The sequence below is a fragment of the Sinocyclocheilus rhinocerous genome, unplaced genomic scaffold (assembly GCF_001515625.1).
Source record: "Sinocyclocheilus rhinocerous isolate Xijiao unplaced genomic scaffold, SAMN03320098_v1.1 scaffold382, whole genome shotgun sequence".
Classification (NCBI taxonomy): domain Eukaryota; kingdom Metazoa; phylum Chordata; class Actinopteri; order Cypriniformes; family Cyprinidae; genus Sinocyclocheilus; species Sinocyclocheilus rhinocerous.
In genome coordinates this window covers 1,372,220-1,388,343 of record NW_015642829.1, presented here as the reverse complement: position 1 = coordinate 1,388,343, position 16,124 = coordinate 1,372,220, and the positions used below count along the sequence as shown (strand labels likewise).

General features: G+C 35.9%; 2 protein-coding genes across 2 annotated transcripts in view; one reads left to right on the top strand and one right to left on the bottom strand.

The window, feature by feature from the left end:
• Positions 1–5,591, top strand: part of LOC107756727 (lysine-specific demethylase 6A-like) — a 51,355-nt gene extending 45,764 nt beyond the window's left edge. The window contains exons 28-29 of the mRNA XM_016573938.1: positions 3,963–4,133; positions 4,283–5,591. Coding sequence (XP_016429424.1) covers positions 3,963–4,133; positions 4,283–4,312 — 201 coding nt within the window. The 3' untranslated portion in view covers positions 4,313–5,591. The remainder of the gene's footprint in view (positions 1–3,962; positions 4,134–4,282) is intronic.
• Positions 5,592–5,719: 128 nt separating this feature from the next.
• On the bottom strand, positions 5,720–12,842 carry dipk2b (divergent protein kinase domain 2B). Its single transcript, XM_016573953.1, has 5 exons — positions 12,602–12,842; positions 11,928–12,192; positions 11,317–11,490; positions 7,973–8,261; positions 5,720–6,126 (listed from the first exon to the last, which is right to left on the bottom strand). Exons 1-5 carry the CDS (start codon positions 12,781–12,783, stop codon positions 5,780–5,782), a joined length of 1,257 nt encoding a protein of 418 aa, XP_016429439.1. The 5' UTR covers positions 12,784–12,842; the 3' UTR covers positions 5,720–5,779.
• Positions 12,843–16,124: the final 3,282 nt, after the last annotated feature.

Here is a 16,124-nt window from a genome sequence, read left to right as displayed (position 1 = left end):
TATATATACATACATACTACCATTCAACCAGACAAAATACTATCAAAAACAGTAACAATGTAAATTATGATTACAGTTTAACCCTCATGTTGTGTTCCTGTCGTTTTGACCAACAGAGATTTCCTTTTTCCTGAAAATGCTAGTTATTGTTATCACATTGGACTAAACTTACTGACTCTGAGGTGAAAAAGCTTAGATCAATGAGCCCTACAACCAATCCTAATTGAAAGAAAACAAATTGACAAAGATTGAGTCCAAGATTTGGTGATAATTTATCATAATGAGAGATTTACAAGCAATTTTTAAAAGACCGGTCATTTTTGTACCAGTAACACTAAATAAGGTAAAGGATTTTCAGCACAAAGGTTAAAATAGCTGTTTTCTGTTTTTAGACATTTTAAAATGATGATTTAAAATGTGAAATTTTAGCTTTGATTGTAGACTGGAGTGCTGAATAGAGCTTTGATAAAAAAAATTGTTGTATAATCTATAAAAAAAAATCTTCCTAATGTGCTAATTTTGTAATTGAGGAAATTATTATTACATTTCTTATTAAATATGAGAAATTTTTCTGGGTAGAAAATGGTGCTCCATGAAGTGTGAAATAGCTACAGTGCATTGATTACACTTGTATTTCTTGTAATTTATTTAAAAAAGAAATAGTTACAGTAGTTTTTAACAAATGTCTTTACAGTAGTTCTTGATCAATTTGATGAGTTCTAGGATAATTGTCACCTAGCAGAATCTGAAATAACTAATCTTTTAAACACTTCTTTCTTTAATGGTGAAAAGGCACTCTATTTCATGTTGTGCTTAAAACCCTTTAACAGTAATAAAATCACTTTAATGCACGCCTCATGTGGTTTAGTGCTTCATCAAGATGCTCTAGAGAGAGTTTAATTGAAATCTGAAGGAGGATTGTGTGAGTGTTAAATGGGCCTTTTCAGACCTCTTGCAGAGTTCAGACAGACTCATAGAGTTGTGATGGAACAGGGAGACATGTTAGGTCACTGCATCTGACCTCTCTGCCCTGTGGCCTTGCAGGTGGAAGCTGCAGCTGGCTGAGTTGAGTAAGCTGCCTGCCTTCATGCGGGTGGTGTCTGCAGGGAATCTGCTCAGTCATGTGGGCCACACCATTCTCGGCATGAACACAGTCCAGCTCTATATGAAGGTCCCAGGCAGCAGGACACCAGGTGAGCTCATTGGCATGCCAGCACATACACATCTCGCCGTGCTTTACAGAGGCAGCGCTCAAATACAGACGTTACGGAGTTGAATGTAGGGATGTTAATAAAAATACTAAACTATTTCTTTTTTCCATTCAGGTCATCAAGAAAATAACAACTTCTGCTCTGTGAACATTAACATCGGCCCTGGAGATTGTGAATGGTTTGCCGTTCCTGAGCCGTACTGGGGTGTCATGAATGACTTCTGTGAAAAGTAAGCACAATCAAAAATGCCTTAATTCTACTAAAACACCATACTTTGGGTTTAATGTAAAATATGAATTTTAGCATGTTTGTATGGCTTGCATATGTACTGACTGACATATTCTTTATGCAGGAATAATATAAATTACCTAATGGGCTCATGGTGGCCAAATCTAGAGGATTTGTTTGAGGCCAATGTTCCAGTGTATCGTTTTATCCAGCGACCAGGTGATCTGGTCTGGCTTAATACAGGCTCTGTGCATTGGGTTCAGGCTATCGGCTGGTGCAACAACATTGCCTGGAATGTAGGACCACTCACTGGTAAATAGTTGCTTATCACTGCTGTTAGACCACTGGATCTGTTCTAAAACCTTGTGAGCTGCTGAAAACCAACTGCCTACATATGCAGCTGTTTTCTGAGGGAGCGACTGAATCATTGTTGAATGTCTAAAGTGACTGTTTAGAGCACTCTACATTGGCAACTTGTTAAAATGCTTTTAAATCTTTTTTTAATGTTCTAAATTAAAAAAGATAGTTTCAGCTGTTTAAAAGTCACATTCAATCTTAAAGCTTTTATCAAAGATACATTTTGAAAATCTTATATAGGTTTTAATTTTTTATTTTTTTAGATATTATATATTTTTTATTGTATATGTATAATCAAATCTATTAACAATCTAATTCTCTTGGTTTTGTGTGGTAATTAACTTTTTTCTTAATTATTTTGTATTTTGAGATCACTTTATGAATTAATGAAGGATACATAATTTCATTTACAAAGTCCATAAAAAAAGGCTGTCTTGGTAGGCAGCTCACTTGGTTTTAAATGTTACAATTTTGAAGAAAGCGAGGTTTTACAGCCTTGTAAAGTGAAATATAATATCAGTATTGCTTGTATTCAGGTGCTTTACTCTAAACCTTAAGTTAAAATGTAGTTCATCTATTTGTTAATTGATCAAAGTGTCTAATTCTTATCTGTTCTTCGTCAGTGCATCAGTACAAGTCAGCTGTGGAACGCTATGAGTGGAACAAACTCCAGAATGTTAAATCCATTGTTCCCATGATTCACCTCTCTTGGAACATGGCCAGGAACATCAAAGTGTCAGACCACAAACTCTTTGAGATGATCAAGTGAGTCTACTCCAGCACATTTGCGATTGTGGTTCTTTGAGAAGTCACAATGACAAAGTTTCTCTTGACTGAAATCTCAAGCAGATTAACGGAATTATTAAATAAGGTTTGTTCCTCCTCCTCAGGTACTGTTTGTTGAGGACACTAAAGCAGTGTCAGACTTTGAGGGAGGCGCTTATAGCTGCTGGAAAAGAGCTAGTTTGGCATGGAAGGACCAAGGACGAACCTGCTCACTACTGTAGCATCTGTGAGGTGTGTATTCTTCACCAAAGTTTTTTAGATTTGAATTGTATGCAAGTTTTAAATAATAGAAAATAGTTTTACACTCGAAGTAAATGGTTGCTTTGGCACATTTGTTTAAAATTGGACATTGTCAGCCCTGAAAAAAGTATTAAAAATAATTAAATTCTAAAAATGCATGGAAATGTCATGAAAATGTCAAGTATATAAGTATATTATTTAAAGTATTTCTAGTTATGCTCAGCTAGTTATTTGTTGGCTTAACATTTCACTTTGCAAATGTGATCTCTATTTAAATTGATTTTTGAAAATTCTTATCCTTTAATCACAAACAATTGGAAGCGTCATTAAAAATTAAGTGGTTCTAAAATACCTCTGTGTTTATTCTGCATCTTACTTATCATGGCAATCATGTTGAGATCACATTGATCATGGATGAAAAACATGCCTGTGATGTTGAAATATATTCATTTTTAGATTCAAGAATTTTTTTTTTTTTTTCAAGAAATTTCATACAAGGCTTTGTAAAGTTAACATTCAAAGTTTGTCTGGACACTTTGCTTACCATTAGGTAATTAATATTATAGAAAATACATATTTTTACATTTTTACCTGTTTCTTTAGCCATAAAACCTGGTTTTGCCAGAAACATAAAAACTACAGTTAAGGGTTTTTATTTATTTATATTTCAGTTTGTTTTAATTATATCTTCCCATTTTCCATTTTTATTTGATTGGATCTTTTCTGTTCATGCATATGTTTTAATATATATATATATATATATATTTATCCCAGGTGGAGGTTTGATCTGCTGTTTGTCACCAGTGAGAGCGCAACTCACGTAAGACATACGTGGTGCACTGCCAGGGCTGTGAATTTCATACAAGGCTTTGTAAAGTTAACATTCAAAGTTTGTCTGGACACTTTGCTTACCATTAGGTAATTAATATTATAGAAAATACATATTTTTACATTTTTACCTGTTTCTTTAGCCATAAAACCTGGTTTTGCCAGAAACATAAAAACTACAGTTAAGGGTTTTTATTTATTTATATTTCAGTTTGTTTTAATTATATCTTCCCATTTTCCATTTTTATTTGATTGGATCTTTTCTGTTCATGCATATGTTTTAATATATATATATATATATATTTATCCCAGGTGGAGGTCTTTGATCTGCTGTTTGTCACCAGTGAGAGCAACTCACGTAAGACATACGTGGTGCACTGCCAGGGCTGTGCTCGGAGATGCAGCCCTAACCTTGAGAACTTTGTGGTTTTAGAGCAGTACAGAATAGAGGACCTCATGCAAGTGTATGACCAATTCACATTAGTAAGTCTCAAAGCCCTTATCTTGAGAAGCCCTTGCCTTCTATAGATCTCTGCATAAACCTTTTCTATCACCTTTTTTATATTTGTATGATTAATAGTCTCAGATAGCAAGAAAAGAGCGTGCTTAATGTCCTCTGGCTCTTTCCACAGGCCCCACCCCTGCCCTCCTCCTCAACTTGACGTTAACATTAACGGTTCCTCGGATAACACCCTGGAACGCAACACATTTCTTTCTGATATTCAGGAGACCTGACCCAGTTCCACACCACTGGTTTCTGTAGCAAACCCCACAAGGCTGCTGGTTCTAAGCTGTTTGTCTATGCAACCTTGCCAAGCATGGAGTTTCGGCCCACTGGAGTGAAGTGGGATCGTCTCCATCTTCAGGACTGTTTCAGCTTGTTCAGCACCACTTCTCTTTGAAACACAAACTACAAATAGACTAATTGCTGAGGAAAAATGGTTTTGTGTATATACCACAAAAGGCAAAATCACTCAAAACTACTGACTCTTCCTTTTTCTTTTACTGTTGCTTTAAACCTCTTTTTTTTGTTTTCGTTTCTTTTGTCTTTTTCTGTACTTCATGTACGAGCTAATACATGATTTTCTTTGAATCTTATTTCCTCTTAAGTACTACCGTAGCTGGGCTTTTTTGTTCAACATTTTCTTTAGGTAACAAAAAATAAATTTTGTAATGTGAATTTTTTTTTCCTTTTTAAAAATGTTTTCTCTTTTTCTTAAGGTAAAAGTTAAGTTGGAGGGGGATAGCCAAGTCACAAAGAAAAATGGGTTGCACATAGACTAAGGAATAAACATTAATTTGTGTTTTTTGTTATATTTCTAATCTTGTTGTAAATTTACACTATTTATAAATATTTATTGCTTGAAAATATTTGTTGATAGAATGCTGGTATTTTTTTTTTCAGAGTTCCTGCCATTAAATTTTATGGAGTAATGTCATTTTAAACATTTCTCTTTTTACATTTTCTATACATGAATAAAACTGCTTAGCGAGCATTGTACAGAAACATGAAGATTGTTATGGTTTATGGGTTACTAATCAGAGTTGTCTTTGTAATTAAATGATTCTTTTGTGATGAAATGCCTTGTCTCGTCCATGAATTATAACACGTATACAATTTGAATAGACTTTTTCTTTTTTTATTTGCATAAGTCTTTGTTTGTTGACTGTGCTTTGATAACAAAGATCTTTCACTGGATATATACTGATTACTGATGATGTTACACAATCCATTTAATGTCATGGTTGTCTTAAGTGCTATTTTCTATATTGCCATACTGCCAGGTTCAGAAAGTATCTGTGACATTTATGCTGTCAGTAATAGGCCGTAAAGGGATAGTCCACCCAAAAATGAAAATTCTGTCATTTACTCACTTTCTTATTTCTTATCACTTTCGACCTTCTTCTGTGGAACAAAATATATATTTTGAAGAAAGACCATTGGAGACCATTGACTTCTATTGTATGGACAAGAAAAAACTAAACAAAAAAATGACTTTTTATTTTAAATATTTTCTATGTTCCACAGAAGAAAAAGTCACATAAGTTTAGAAACAACATGAGCGTGAGTAAAAGATAACAATGTTCATTTCTGGGTGAACTATCCCTTTTAAGTGGTTAGTTTTGGTCTAGAACTTGTCACTATAGAGGCATTCAGGATACCTGTATCCATAGAGAGCACTGCATGGCCTTAATGTCTGTAAAATGTCTTTTAAGGTTTGGGCTGCAGCAATTATTCTTTGGTCAGACTGAGATTGGTCTGCACAGATAGCGAGAGCACTGACTGCTTCTTTGGGAAGATGACCTGACTGCACATCATTAGGCACGAGCAGATTGTTAATGACATGTTTGCAAAGTAGGATAAAACTCTGTGCGGCTCGAACGGTTTCACACGGAGGCGGTCTTTCACAAGATCCACTGAGACAGGAGAAGACATCGAGGTGTTCTGGTAGCAAGTCTTCATCAGGAGGATATCCTGCAGGAAGGAGCAATGTAATAATGAGTTTAGGTATAACACATGTATGACATAGCACCAGATTTGGTTAAACAATAAATGATCACTATGCAGTAAAGCTCAGTGGCGGAACCAGAGGGGTGTCCAGGGTGGCACTGAACACCCCTGACATTGGCCACCCCAAAATTTAATATCCTACTATTTCATTTTCCTTGTTTAATCGTACTGAAAGCATTTATTTAAGCCTCAAACTCAAGGACACGACGTGTCTGGTGTGCTGCATCGCGCTTCATCTCATCCGGTGTAGCTTCCAGCCTCTGCTAACTCAGGCCACACGTTCATTTTCCTACATCGCAGAGCAAAGAGAGGACACCGACAACGCGCTGACAGACAAGACAGAGCAGGTTACTTTTGAAAATAGGAAACAAATTCTCAGCATTCAAATTCTGTTAGTTTTATTAAGAATTTGAAACGATAGATACAGTTTTGGAACTCTTTAGTGGCGTGATGGTTCACATGCGCTCCGCTTTGCCTCAGTTCAAGCAAAGCAGTAGTGCTAATTCTAATTAGCATGAAATAAACAAGAATGAATATCCGAGGGCGTGTTGAAAGATACACTACAACCTACTGAATTTATGTCTCATGTAATCACTCAATGAGTGTTTCAACCGCGGAAAGACAGCAGCTTTAAAACATTGTTACATAACCGCAGAAAATCCATTCAGTGTCCATAAACTAGCAAGAAAAATGTACACCAGTAAAAAATGGTCACGTTATTCTAGAATGTACACCTTATTCTAAAAAATGGTCTAATATGAAACCTTAACAATAGGGTTCCCTGCCTATAGTTTAGATTAGAAAAAATGAGAGAGAAAAAACATTTAGGCTATAATCGCAAGCTTGTAAATTATTCCTGAATAATTCTCACTCCAGGCTGAACTCAAAGTTGGCAGCCCTGTTTGAAGTAAGATGAAGTTTTAGGTTTCCTGAACAGCATTTACAAAATTCACTGTATCAGTTAATGTTAGATCTTTTGATCCAACCGCTGGTTAATCATATGATAGAGAAATAAGTTCCAATAGACTAACATTTGAAGTTACGGTAGGAATGTATAGCTAATGTAGGGTACTGTGAAGTAATCAGTAATCGTAGGATTTGTCATGCTTTTTTATGCCAGGTTGGAGTCATACACTGATTTTCTGTCATGGTCTATGTACCCCCTGAATTAGCCTTGGCCACCCCATGTATAAAACTCGAGCTCCGCCACTGGTAAACCTACGTCATGAATAATTAAAAAACTGATGATCACTTTTTAATTTAATTAATTAATTGTATTTTCTACATTTTATTTGCACTACTGTTAAAAAGAATGGGGTTGATCAAATGTTTTAATGTTTTTGAAATAATTAGCTTGTCCTCACCAAGGCTGCATTTATTTTATCAAAACACAGTAAAAAAAAAAACAATGATATTGTGAAATATTACAATTTAAAATAATTGTTTTCTATTTGAATATATTTTAAAATGTAATTTATTCCTGTGATGGCAAAGCTGAATTTTCAGCATGTTTACTCCCGTCTTCACTGTCACATGATCCTTCAGAAATCATTCTACTCTGATTCTATGCTGATTTGGTGCTCAAGGAATATTATAAATTAAATAATTCTATAAATAATTCTCATTATTATTATTAATGTTGAAAACAGTTGTGCTGCTTAATATTTTTTCAGGATTCTTTAATGAATAGAAGACTTGAATTACACTTGAAACATGACAAAGTAAGTTTGTTTGTGTACATGGTAAAAACAATATTTTACCATAAAATCTATTTACAGGTTGCTGCATACGTGACTAAGCCAGAACTGACCTTCCTGCAAGTCAATGATCCCTATGGTACTGGTATCCACAATGAAGACCCTGCTATCATCCAAGGTACCAAACATGTCCTCTGAGATGTTCGTGTAGAAGAGGCTGAACTGGAGGCTGTTGGAGCTCAGGCTCTGGGTGATGTGAAGAAGCTGGTAGGCAATGTCCGCACGGCGCTCCAACGGAGAGGAAAACAGGCTCCTGAGGGGTTTGCTCCCTGCCCAGACCATCATCCTTCCACAGGAGCCATGGTAGCGGAGGAAGGGCCAGCCCTCCGTGCCTGGAAACATCTGTAGGCAGAAAAGTCAAAAGTAGGGCTGAAAACAGGAAGCGAGGGAGCTCGAGCATGCAATGCCAGTGTGTACATTTGCGCTTTCTTTATATATACACTACCGGTCAAAAGTTTGGGATCAGAATGATTTTTAATGTTTTTTAAAGGAGTTTCTTATGCTCATCAAGGCTGCATTTATTTGATGAAAAATGCAGGAAAAATTTAATATTGTGAAATATTATGATGTAAAATAACGTTTTTCTATTTTAATATACATTAAAATCTCATTTATTCCTGTGATGCAAAGCTAAATTTTCAATTATTAATCAAAGAATCCTGAAAAAAGTATCGCAGTTTCCAAAAAAAAATACTGTTAATAAAAAAACTGTTGCCAACATTGATAATTCTAATAATAAATCAGCTTATTCGAATGATTTCTTAAGGATCATGTGACACTTTATACAGGAGTAATGGCTGAAGGAAATTCAGCTTTGCATCACAAAAATAAATTATATTTTAAAGGATATTAAAATAGAAACCTTTCTTTTATATTGTAATAACATTTTGCAAGATTACTGTTTTTTCCTCAAATAAATGCAGCCTTGATGAGCATAAGAGACTTCTTTAAAAAACATAACAAGTCTTACTGATCCCAAACTTTTGAATGGCAGTGTATATATAGGTAGGTAGGTAGGTAGATAGTAGGCCTACCTATTGATGTGGAATGAATGAATAATTAAATAAGGTAATTAATTGTGACTTTTTCTTCTTTAGTATATATCTCGCAATTCTGACTTTTTCTTTTTCCCCCCAGAATCTTAAGTTCGCAATTCATTTCATATCTCAAAATAAGAATTAATCAATTAATTGAAATAACAATGTTTGTAATTATGGTACGCTTTTATCCAAAGCAACTTACATTGAATTTTTAATGTATACAATTTTGATTAGTGATGGCAAAGAAGTTTAAAAGTTAAATTTTTTTAGGCTGGTCTAAAAGCTCTTGTCAATGTCAAAATGACTGAGATGGCCAATCAAATGAAAGTAGGCGGGGTTAACGGTTCCCAGAAGCAGAGCGCGCATTCTGGCAGGAACTGCCAGTTTAATAGTGATGGGAAGTTCGGATCATTTTACCGACTCGGACCTTTGACTCTCGTTCAGCAAAATGAACGAATCTTTTTTCGAGTCATTTCGTTCGTTTTAGCAAAATATAATTAAAATGTTAAGTGTTACTTCCCTAATATGTCTACTACTTATAGTTTCTTTCACGCAACGTCCGAGATCAAATCTGGAGGGATGCCAGAACCGCCGCCGTCCTCAAAGAACGGAAAATCAGGATTTTTGAAGACCTGACACAAAGCGCCAAAGACGCCAGGAACAAACTTTGGCCTCTTGTCGAACGAGCGAGAAAGGAGGGGAAGAGAGCAGGATTCAGAGGGCCGTTTGCATATGTGGACGGTAAAAGTATTTCTGCCAAAGATCAGTTGATGATTTCTGCCAAAGATCAGCCATCGAAGTCTCAGTGCAGCAGATGACCTTCTTGATACCCACGGGTAAGCTCGAACTGCTCCGGGGTTTTTTGTTTTCTTCAGATAGGATGGTGAGACGTTCTCTTCTTAAATATGAAAAGGTCAAACAGCAGATTGATGAATTAATCCAAACTTACTGGGAAAGGGCTGAATCAGAACAAGCTTATGGACGGAATTGGGAGCTTCTAAAATATGAATTAGGGAAATTCTTAAGAAAATTTGGAAGTAATATAACAAAACAAAATAGATTAATTGAAGATGAAGTTCTTTCACAGCTTTCTGCTTTATCATTTAGGGAACCATTGACAGAGACTCAAAACACTGAATACTCTAATCTACAGAATAAATTAGATGAGTTGTACAGATCCAAAGCTAAGGGAGCCTATGTTAGATCCAGGAAAAAATGGCTGGAAGAAGGAGAACAGAACTCAGCCTATTTCTTTAGGTTGGAAAGATCCAATGCTATGAATGTTTCTATTGATCGTCTCCAAACAAATGATAGAGTTCTTGATAATCCTAAAGAAATAGCTGCTTATTGTTCCAAATTCTATAATAACTTATATACATCAAGATATTGTGATAATTCAGCCAACTCGTTTTTTGACTCTGTCAATCAAAATAAAGTTATTTCATTAGAAGATAAAGAAGCTTGTGACGGCGATATCTCTCAATCAGAAATTCTACAGGCAATTAAGAGTTTAAAAAATAATAAAAGTCCGGGCAGCGATGGTCTAACCGCTGAGCTGTATAAGATATTTGACAAAAATGTATCTCCTTTCTTATTAAAAGTGTTCGAGGAAAGCCTTGAGTTGGAAGCACTTCCACCAACCATGACACAAGGAGTAAGCTTATGGGGCTGTCACGTGATGAACGAACGACTCGGAAAAACCCGAAGACTCGAACCAGGTGAACTACTTGACTAATTCCAGTACAGAACCTATAGGATGTTGCGCATGCGCGACTGAACGAATCACTCCCCGAGACGACTCGTTCTTCCCGAGTCACATTAAAGATTCGTTAAAAATGAACGAATCGTTCAAGAACGACCCAACACTACAGTTTGACAGAAAGCGAGGTAGGATTGTAGCAAAACAGTTTTACAGTAGAAACCTGAAATGACTGGCAGTAATATCCATGATGGAAACTACTTTTTTTTCTCACACATGGTCATTTTAAATTGAAAATTCAAATAATTTGCGTAGCAGTTGCGTGAATCATGTACCGTTAATTCGTAACTGAATGTGACGAGGCAAGAAACGTTTTATGTTTTCAAAATATTAGACATACAAGTAATGCTAATGTGTGCATATTTTAAAATATTTGCATATAGTTCAAAATTATTACTTACCAACTAGAATTACACCTAAAATTTCCTTCACCATTCTGTTTGTTTATATTTTATAAAACAATTTGGTCCCCCGCTGTGTTCAAGACTGAGTTCATGCATTGGGAATGCACTGGGAATCGAACCTATGACCTTGACGTTGCAAGCATCATGCTCAATTGCTGCACATTGTGCAATTGGCGGCCATCTTATTGTTATACCTGCATTATGAGAGGTTGTTGATTGACAGCCAGGGTATAAAGAAGTCTGAGTTTGTCCTTTTCACTGAAGTGCTTCATCTGCACACTTCCCACATCGGTCACTTCAAAGTAGCGTCGCACAATGCGGTCCAGCAGCCTCTGAGATGGACAACTCAGCATCGGGGTCACCAGACCCTTAGAGAAAGAGTTGTTTAAAAAAAAAAAACACACAAAAAACTCATACGTTTTCAAATGATATCTATAGGGTGTTGTTTATTCAACTATGGGTTCGTTCGTTTTGCACTTTATTTAAAACAAAATGGTTTGTTGTGGGGGGAAATTACATGCAATTTAGAAATGGAACATAAACATGCCCAAAGTTGAAGAAACTCCCATATAACATATTTAAAGTTTGGCTACAAAGGAAGAAATACACTTGTTACTACCTTCATCTTCACCAAAACTTTAAGAACCATTGATAATGAAGAAAAAAATTGCCACATTGTAAGTGCTAAATTGACACCTCCTAGTTTTCAAATTAATAACCCTTTGCAATTTAATTGTTCAGACCTTAAATCCTGAGCCACTGCTGACCTCAAATAGACATCAGAATACAGAGACTGAATGCAGACCTTCACCATGCTGGGAAGCAGTAGGTTGGAGCGGACCCATCTTTGGAAGCGTGATGTGGCCCTGAGGACAGCTTCAATGCTGCAGGATTTCCCTTTGCCTGCTGAGGTGCAAATGCTATTGTCTGATATCTGTTGCAGGGGAGGAGACATCAAGCGGGACAGCACCACAGGTCTCCAGCCTGCTGTGCTATCTGTATAGTTCCCCTCATATGAACGCACATCTGCTGAGGAGAGATTAGACTGAGCGGTCAGCCATCTTTCAAACCTGCGGTGAAATAATCAGTGTCCACATTAGCTTCCTGTTTTTACTTTCATTGCTCATGCTCCCTCGGATCAATGATTAGATACTGTGAGCTGCACATTTTGAAGACAATTTTGATGTAGAAAAAGGCAGCTTTCTACTGACTTTGATTTTCCAATAGCATGCAATGCTCTTATTTGAACATATATAGGCTACAAGCAGAAAGTTATTTAAGCTGGATAGTTCATTAAAAATGTACCTAATTATAGTATATTAGATCACTTAACTTCAATATTTAGACATTTTTGTATTTGGACATTTGGATACCTTGTTCTGGGGATCCTATGCTTGTATTGTAGTATATCTTTAAAAACTCTCTTTAAGGACAAAGAGAATATTCTTCTCTGACTTCATAGCAAAAATACTAGTTTACCTTATTTCATCCTTGAAAAACTTCTTGCAAATGGATGTTCCAATGCAGGCGTTGCATTTATCCAAACCCAAGAAGATTCTTCTGAAGTCATGGAGTTTCTCTTGGGGTGCTGGTGAGGGGTCTGGAGTACCAAGTGCCAATATGAGGTACAATGTCCAGACCTCTGACCATGTCCCTGCCATCACTGTATCCTAAACCCCAGAATCACAGCAGCATATAGTGGCAACCCAGTATGGTTAAAAACCCTCCACACTTAACATGAGCACATTAAACAATGAAGTGGCACCTCTTGAGTGTTAGCCGTAGATCTGTTATATCCCCTGCGCTAAACACCTCACTTAGACAGGAAACGCATGGTGAACAAAGATAACCCTTGTCGTCATGGTGATACTTCCTCCTGCATACAGCCTAATTTCAAAGCTGTACACGCAAAGGTTGGATACCCTGTATTACCCATTGAGTTTTTCTGAAATGGTGATTTTTAAGACCTTTTGTGTATGTAAATGTAAATTACTGATTCCACCTGCACAATGCAATGTTACATTTTAAAGATTGCATTTTGAAGTTTGTATAAATTGATTTGAGAAAAAAAAAAACAATATAAAATAATGTCAGAAATATTGCAAAAAATGCATTATAATGTTTAATATTTAAAAACTGAAGCTTAACTGACTGTTGGGCTATTATTCAGAATAATATTACTATATTACACTTGCTGTGTCTGCAGTATGTACACTGTCCACAGTATGACAGACAGAGTTTTTGTAAGGTACTAAACAAATAACAGGCTACCAACCCTAAGATCATGTCTAATGATAATCATTCACTTTTTATTCACTTTATCAGAACCATTCTTTCCACCAACAACATATTGTAACGTCCACCAGAGTGTTTTAGGATTTGCCCAGATGTCAGGAAATAAAAGAAGGAAAAGAATACTCATAGACGATAGAGTTGGTGATCCCATAGGCCTACGTCTTTATACGTAGCTTCTCAAGGGTCCTCGCACTCTCCGCATACATGGAAAAGAGTGGGGAGAAAAATACAAGACACACTCTGGCAGAATTACAAATAAAAATAATAAAATAATCAGGATGCTTTCTGGAGCAGAGTATAGTAGGCTAGAACAGTCTGCTATATCACCAGTGCAAACGCTACACAGACACACCCACCTAGACAACGCATGACATCACAGGTGTCTTAAAGGTACATAACAAATTAGGTGGCCGTTACAATATGATTAGGAGTTATCATCTGCAGTGAAAGATACATGTATGCTATTTAGTCTACAGAATGTTATGCAAACATTGAATATGGACATACCTCAATGCTTCTTTGAATACTGTAAAAAAAAAAAAAAAAAGTTTTGTTACTATTTTATTGGATTGCCAACATTTAGGACAGACTACATATGCATAAAAAACTGGATAAATATGCAAAGTAACCAGAGTAATTTGAGAAGGTAACTTAATGCTTGCTGAATTAAATAATCAGGCTATGTGACATATAATAAGTATATAATATTAGGTATATAAATGTAATAAATAGTAGGCTATACTGTGCAGTAAGCAGTTAAGTATTCGCCTCTGATAATATCCCAAGTTGGTATTGTGCGTTTGCTGTCTAATATTGCGCTTTTTTCTTAGACAAAGCGGGCAATAGATGTCAGTCGTGACTCGTGAGACTTGAAAGACTGACTTCAGCTGCATTTGATACTTTAATAGATTAAAGTTTATTCCTGTTGCGTTAGTCACGCTCGTGATTCATAGTGCATATTAAACATGCTTGTGTTTTTACTCGCGCTGATTCACAACTCTATGGAGAACATAGTGATTATTTAAGATAAAAGGAAAATATCAATATGTGGGAGTAAATTCTGGAAGTTTTCTTTGGTCTAGTCATCCGACCACAGGAAAACATTAAATTATTGTAGGAAGTGGAGTAAATTTAACACAGTCTCTTATTCAAGGCTGTGTGTCAACGATGAATCATTATTTCTGAAAAACTTGAATGGCGGTGAATATTGTTTAACTTTAACCCCATCCAAATAAACAATTTATTAGACATACGTTGTTAAATATTTAAGCTGCTGACGTGAATATAATACTATATACTTTTAGGTTTTTCCTTCTCCTTTTTCGGGATTTGTTGTACTGAATTATGCTATTCATTACAGTCATTTAACTAACATTTTTACACAAAGTGATTTACAGTTCACTCAGAGCAACCATTCTCCTGTTAGTTCATGGTATCGATCCTAGAAGCACTTTTATTGTACCAACCCAGATCAATTACCTAGGCTTTATTGTAAGGCATAGTTTAAATAAATAATAAAAAATAGAATGAATAAACATAATGTCTGTTTGTACCTAGAAGTGAAGTAAAGCAGTGACCTGCTCTGCACTGAGAGTGAACGGCTCGTGGCTCTATATATAGGGGACATAAATAGTCCAGCTGCGCATTTGACTCACCGCGTATTAATCATCAGTGTTTCAGTCGAGTCCCGGGACGAGCGGAAACAAAGTTTATTGACTAAGTGACTAAACCAAATCTCACTAAATGAAACGGTTGCACTTGCAAGCTTTCCTATGACAAATAAAGACCTCATGGTTACATAAGACTGTGCCAAATTTATTGTAGACAATCTCAAATCCATTAAAGACGATCAAATCTAATCAATAATTGATCAGTAATTTAATTGCCTAATTATAGTTTATTATATTTTAATCTACTTTTGCAAACCCCTTGTAAACAGTTCTCGTCAAAATTCTATAGGCCTGCTCACTACGGTGTTAATATAGTAATAGACATGTGGTTATCAGCACCAATACAAAATGTCGAAAATATTCCAAACTATGAACTTGATGTAATTTTAATTAAGTATAATTCACTATAGCAATAGAATGCTTGATGAATGCAACAGAAAGCTTTACTGTAGGCCTAGGCTATATTTACTCTTGTAAATGTATCTTTAAAGCAGAATGATCCCTGACTTCGGAAATGGACTTATTATGGCCCTGAGCACAAAATTCCCCCAAATACCAGTTGCGTTAGTGTTCGTGCTGATGATCTTACTCATGTGTGGCATCAGATTATATTTCCGCTATTATGTCAAAGTGCACGTTATCATAAACCAAAAAGGGTTGTGATCTTTGCCACTAGCTAGGGAAAACACCAAGACAAGACAAGTTCAAGTTCAAACTAATTTAAGTGCAAAATAATTAATACCAAAGCATTTCTTTAAGTAAATAACGATGCTTGCAAGATTTTTTGTATGTTTGATTTCAGGCTTTGGGTTTGTGTAAAATAGGCCTACCGAATCATAAATTGACTTTGACGTTGTCATGACACTCATCATGGGCTTTTGTCCATCAACACAACGCGGCTTCCGTATGTCAACTGATAAAAAAAAACGTTGAATGAATGTCATTAAAGGCAAAGTAGCCTACCTGATTAAAGGCAGAATTCTGTGGAGAAGTAAAAGAAGAACAAGTTAAAAGGTATTTCAATTCAGTAGGCTATT

Excerpts from the sequence above, each read along its gene's own strand:
- dipk2b (XM_016573953.1), bottom strand. The coding sequence starts at position 12,783 with ATGGCAGGGACATGGTCAGAGGTCTGGACATTGTACCTCATATTGGCA. Across the intron at positions 12,193-12,601 it reads TTTTTCAAGGATGAAATAAG|GTTTGAAAGATGGCTGACCG; the intron begins GTAAACTAGTAT and ends ATTTCACCGCAG. Across the intron at positions 11,491-11,927 it reads TGCTTCCCAGCATGGTGAAG|GGTCTGGTGACCCCGATGCT; the intron begins GTCTGCATTCAG and ends TCTTTCTCTAAG.